Genomic DNA, 6404 nt, shown 5'->3' with positions numbered 1-6404 from the left:
ACATATCTAAATGCCAGATTTGATCAATTGGTTAGGTGTCAAAATGTATTTTGGATAACAATGACGATATATTTTTTAGTTTTCTAATTGAATAAAATATGATCTATTAATCTAACTTCTTAGATACAAAGAGAAAACCTCAAGTATTGATATTTTTTAAGTTAATATGTAACAAGATGTCTCATACCATGAAAAACACACGATCTCAAACCCGCAGTAGAACCTCACAATCGCCTTGCACGTACAATGGATGCTCCCTTAGCCCGAGGTCGCTCTCTGCAATTATCGCTCCCTTGAGGTCATGCGCGGTCACATCAGGCAGTTCGTTGCAACGTAAATTTTAGAATCCACATGTTGTTTGGCTTTGATACATAACACGTCATAAACAAACGGTAATGAGGGTAGAATGGTTGTGGCGGCAGTTGTAAGTTTTATCGCCACTTGGATTGGTGCGTCGGACAATGCGATAAGACTTCTGCTGTCCTTGTTTGCAGGTAAAGAGCATTTGTGTGAAGAACGCTGATACTAACACGATTTTCTGTATTTGTTTGTTTATTATTAGGAAACAGGTGGGTTTGCTTACCAACAATTGTCGGATATTTGTACTTTGTCAGTGATGTATCATAATTGTCAACACTGATTTGGTTTTCCTTATACATGTATTGGTACACATGGACTTATAAAATGATTTAGCATCTCATTCACAAACACTTATGTATTTATACTGATATTATTCATTACAGATGAGTCATGTTGCATTGTCTAAGGGTGTGTTTGGTGCATAATTCATGGCCCAATGTCAACAGAATCTTTAAATGTGTTTCACAACTACATCATCAACCCATGCAGTTGCGTGGGCTCAGTTTGGATGCAGAATATCACAACAGGAGACCAGGTTATTGAAGGTGAAATTCAGCCAGGATGAAATGAAACAAGCTATTATACTTTAATACGTATTGTTCTTCAATAATAACCTGCTTTACAAGTACCTATAGTTGCGGTTCTATGTTGTGTAACTGGAACAGAATTGTGTTAAACGTGTTACAATTGTGGTAAATCTGAGCTGTTTCTGTTAGCAAAATTGCAGGGAAAGACACGTTGGAAGTGTGTACTGGATTTACAAGACCTGTGTCTGATTATCATTTTAATATATGTTTGAGATGTATATTAGACAATTCTCGCTTTTTACTGGATGTATATAAGACAATTCTCCCTTTTCGCCGTATTTGAAATGATATATTTATCCATGTTTACCATCTTCAGGAGTTCATGGCCCCATACAAACTAAATAAATGCCACATCACCATGATCACCCATCCTTTCATCTTGTTAATGAAGGCAGAGGTGATGGAAGGACTAATTGGATCCTTATTATCTGTTTGTAACAATAATAATAGTAATGATGTAATAGCATAAGCAAGTAAATGCCAATTATACCACTAAGACCTGATCATCTGTTTCAGCTTGTTCATTAAGTGGGACTCATTTGTTGGTATGATTACAGATTCAACGTGTTATCTACTATACCACACATGTCTTTCAGACCCTTCAGTAGAATTTAGTCTGAAAATATGGCTATATTGCTGGACTTACTAGACTGAATTAAATGTAACTAGACTCAGGCTTAAGACTGGTGGCTAAAGTCACAGACTGCCCTTAGTTTGTCACTCCTTCTCTTCATCATCATCTGTTTTTGGTACATGTACAGAATATTTGACAATGCTTGAGGAGACTTTGTAGTGTATTACCCTAATCCATTCTTTATACTTTAGAAATTGTCGTGCATCCACAGTTTCCACGATTTCTAGACATCATTTTAAAGATTTGACATGTACTAAAGCCTAGAACATATTGAAAAATGATAATATTTCACCTTGCTGTAATATGCTAACCAAATTGCAACAATATTGTGTCTTTTTTTAAAAGAAAACACAGAAATACAGCCTTAACATTTTGTTAGGGCTTGTATGTTTTGCATGAGTTGTCAATAAGTTTGATGTTAACTCACTCTTCATAATAGTATAAAACCACCTTGGTTTGGTCAATGTGTTGGTATCAGTTGACATTTTGTTATTGTTAGAATAGATTGATTTGTATCAGAAATCTTCTGAAATAATAACATTTGTCTTTCAAGCCTCTTTTAAGCCTTTCGTACATTTACCCAGTGTTTATGTCTTTATATATATATATACTGGATATTGAGTAAATATATTAAAGCATGCCACATGACACCAGAGACCTGTGAAGATCCGCTGTAGAATAGGTCTTCAGCAACCCATACTTGCCGTAAAAGGCGACTATGCTTGACGTAAGAGGCGACTAATGGGATCGGGTGGACAGGATCGCTGACTTGGTTGATGCATGTCATCGATCCCAATTGTGTGGACAGATGCTCATGATATCAATCACTGGATTGTCTGATCCAGACTTGATTATTTACAGACCGCCGTCATATAGCTGGATTATTGCTGAGTGCGGCATAAAACAACAAACCAACCAATATATTGACCTGTAAATACATGGCTTGGACTGCTGAATACAAGGGCTGTTCTTCTGTTACCTGTATTGTCATTAATTATTCGCAAAAAATAGCTTATATATAATTTAAGTTGTATGATACTGGGTTTTCATTCTAAGAATAAACAACAGACAGATGAAATATCGACACTGGTCAGTTTCATTGGGACAGTTTGACCTTGTTGTCTAATTTCTCATTGACCTAAATAAATGTGACCCTAATATACTGACATTATCAGTCAAAGTCACTTATGACATCATTCAAGAGTATGGCAACCTGCCAAAGTCATATGACATTGAGAATCGCTAATTGTTGTGAAAGGTCGGAATGAAACGGACTGGCTAAATTAAGTTATGTCCAATTTCCTGTGCTCCCAGTCCCTGTAACTGTCTGATATAAAACCCACCTGAAACACTGCAAAGATTTCTTAAAAAGTCACTGCAGATTATGATATTGTGCATGTTAAGATAATCCTCTTCTATTTACTGCCAGCTGCTCACTCTTTTTGAAATTAATTTTGGGTCGACATATAACATGTTATACTTCCAACATTCCTTAATGATTCAAAGCAACAGTGCTATTATTCAGTGTAATTAAACCAATACATTATCACACCACATGTAGTAATGTATTACTTAGATTTGATGCACTTTGCGAAGTTACACCTGTTTTATTACAATATCGATCTTGATTATCGATCAGATCACCTTCACTGGGCGACGCCATTTTATTTGAAGCAAATGCAAGTGATATGAAAGGTGTCATCTGATTGGTCAGTAGGAGGGACATAGGAGGACATAACTCGTAATATCCACTTGTGGAAAAGAAATATCAATATTTTGTAAATGTTGTATCCATTTCACCATTGTTTTTCAAATTTGGCATTGAGAAGAAAAAAAGAGACTTCTGGTGAAAGTATCCATATTAGTATTCATAAATCTGAAAGATTTATGGGCTCCCATCTCATTTAACTATGTTTATCATCCCAAACTTGCTCCCACAGGAGATATGCTTGGGTGAAATTAAGCGATGTCTACATTGTAGATATCGCTTCAATGAAATTGCATCACAATGCTTTGCAGACCATTGTGACATCATTGGTAACCATGACATCACAATCAATGACATCACTAATGGCTCTGCTACTGAAGCTGTTTGCAGTACTTTTTACACTTAGACACTGCTCAGCACTGTCTACAAACTGAAAAAGTTGGAAGAATGATGTTCGATGATAGATAAAATCTCACCCTCGTGTCTTTTGACATCAAATATATCAACACTCGTTGATAGTAGTGGAAAAAACTCCTTGGCAAGCCTCAGAGTTTTTCCACTGTAATCAACTTGTGTTGATATGTTTGATATCAAAACACACTCGGGTGAGATTATCTATTTTTCAACTAATTCTTATTGCAGCTCACTCCCATTCCTTTTACACTGTAAAATCCACCCTAATTTATGAGCTGTGAGATACCTTGGTGGATAAGTCAAAAATGGGTGTGCAGACACAGCATTTGAATGCATGTGTGTTTGCTCATTATCTTATGGCTTTTAATATGTGCCAAGATTGGCAAGTTTGTGTCTCATGTGTCTTGTACAGTAGTTGTATCATACTTCTTACTAATTTAACCTAACTTAATTGATTATCAAATTTGTGAACAGAAAAATATTAATAACCCTCCATTTCTGAGCAATAATGATATTTGCCATATTGCTACAGGAGAACTACCAGTCCGTCTGTTTGGTCTGGCAAATTACAAAATTGAGTTATTTCCTATCCTGCCCAGAGATAGAACTGTGCTTGATGGCATATGGGAAGGGAGGTAATTCAAGTATTGGAAAGTGAAAATAGGACTTGGACATCACATTGACTGATTTAGATTGTATCATTTGTGCAATTCATTTCATTTTTGGACAAATTATGTTTATTTTTCTCTGCCAATGAATCAGATGTATCAGTTTTATCATAAATGAATTGAAATAACCTTCTGACTACATAATAAGTCATGTTTATCACTGTCTGCCAAATATGGTAATAGTCTTTTGTATTGTAACTAATTATTTTGCATTCCAGAAAGCAAAGGAAGTATTATGATAATTGTCTTGAGTTGGTTACATAGATATTAATTGTTAGAAACATGATAGAAGCAATATCAAAATGACAAATTAGATTTCTGCTTATGAGAGACCTACCTGCAGCTTAAAAAGGACTAATATTATATGGCCCCCACTGTGTAGTGGATGGAGCATCTGTCAGGGGAGCGGAAGGTCAGTAGTTCGATCCCATGGCTGCATCATACCATAATACATTTTTATATGGTACTTGTTGTTACCCTACCTGGAACTCTGCATTATGGGGATAAAACAATGACTTGTCGGCTTGGTGTCAATATATTGTCTTTGATTGGGGTATTCATGTTAAACAGCAACATAGAAGCTAGAAGTGAGCTAGAACTATGAAACTCGCATAAGTCCGGACTAGAACAAGCAGTGACACATGCGTGGATGTATACACCCCATACGAGAGCAATAATCTTGGAACATGAAGTTAAGCCCCATTTCACCTTATCTCACCAAGAGTATATATCATCAATTAGATCATTACCTCATGGGGACCTGCATTTGAATAATCTCTCAGGAACTTTATATAATTTGAATCCTGCATCATCCTAATCATGGCATATTCATGATATTGATTAAAAAAATCCATAAAACAAGATGTAATATTGGTCTGGTCCAAGTGCTATGTTTACCATATTGCAGTGTAAAATGTATGTATTTTCAAGTTCAAGTCTTTATTATCTATACAAGGCCTCCAACACAGAGTATATTGCCTTGCAGCAGTATAATTTTATGTTCATAACAGATGATTCCACATTATTGTTATTATTTAACAGGGGAAAGGAAATGATGACATGATCACAATCTTATCCTGTTCAGCTGGTGGGGATAGATTAACTGTCACTGTTTGCCGAGTTTGTCTGACTAGATTCATGAACTATTACGACATGCACATCTCTGTACGTTTCACCATATCATGTATATTGTTACATGTTTTTAGTTTTATAAAATGAAAAAGTAACTTTTGGGGTTTAAATTTATTTTTTGCTCTGTTGGCATGATTAACTGAAGTTGTTTAGGCTCTTCATTTTTAGTAGATTTAAGTGTTATTATATGGACTAATATTAGCTGAGCTGACAATACTGGATGGGACAGAATTTTATTAGACAGGACTGTTCAGTTGTAGGATATTTAGTATTTTCATATCAGTCTGTGCAAAACACTTTTGAGTCTTCTAGCTCAAAAATGTATTTTGGCATGTTTCGGTGTATAATAGTCTTAGCCTATGGACTGGTATAATGTGATCTTACTTAACCATAGGCCCCGTGAAGATTTCGGGGTAGAATAGGTCTTCAGCAACCCATACTTGCCGTAAAAGGCGACTATGCTTGTCGTAAAAGGCGACTTACGGGATCGGGTGGTCAGTCTCACTGACTTGGTTGATACATGTCATCGATCCAAATTGTGTGGATCGATGCTCATGATGTCAATCACTGGATTGTCTGGTCCAGACTCGATTATTTTACAGATATAGCTGGAATATTGCTGAGTGCGGCGTTAAACAACAAACAAACAAAACAAACAGAAGAAATAGACTCCGGCTACAGACTACTTGCTAAAGTTGCAGGGTCACAGGAACATCACAGCTTGTTTTTACATCTGAGATAGCTTCTTCTTTCTTTCTTTTTTGAGAGTTTTGCAGTGGCCAGAGATGCAGGAGATTGATGAAATACGATGTGATGGGTTTGGAGACCACTCTATATGGCCAATCAATGTTCCCTGTAAAAATAGCCTAACTGTCATATTTCTGTTATTCAAAGGTACAAAT

General features: G+C 36.0%; 1 protein-coding gene across 1 annotated transcript in view; it reads left to right on the top strand.

Moving 5' to 3' along the window:
- The first annotated feature begins 292 nt into the window (after nucleotides 1-292).
- The window catches only part of LOC124152485 (lysophospholipid acyltransferase 5-like), a 53482-nt gene continuing 47370 nt past the window's right edge, over nucleotides 293-6404 (top strand). Inside the window, exon 1 of the mRNA XM_046525428.2 lies at nucleotides 293-494. Coding sequence (XP_046381384.2) covers nucleotides 407-494 — 88 coding nt within the window. The 5' untranslated portion in view covers nucleotides 293-406. The remainder of the gene's footprint in view (nucleotides 495-6404) is intronic.

This window comes from Haliotis rufescens, unplaced genomic scaffold (genome assembly GCF_023055435.1).
Source record: "Haliotis rufescens isolate VD_foot unplaced genomic scaffold, xgHalRufe1.0.p SCAF_13, whole genome shotgun sequence".
NCBI lineage: Eukaryota > Metazoa > Mollusca > Gastropoda > Lepetellida > Haliotidae > Haliotis > Haliotis rufescens.
Note: the sequence above shows the minus strand (reverse complement) of the source record. Positions and strands in the feature narration are given on the sequence as shown.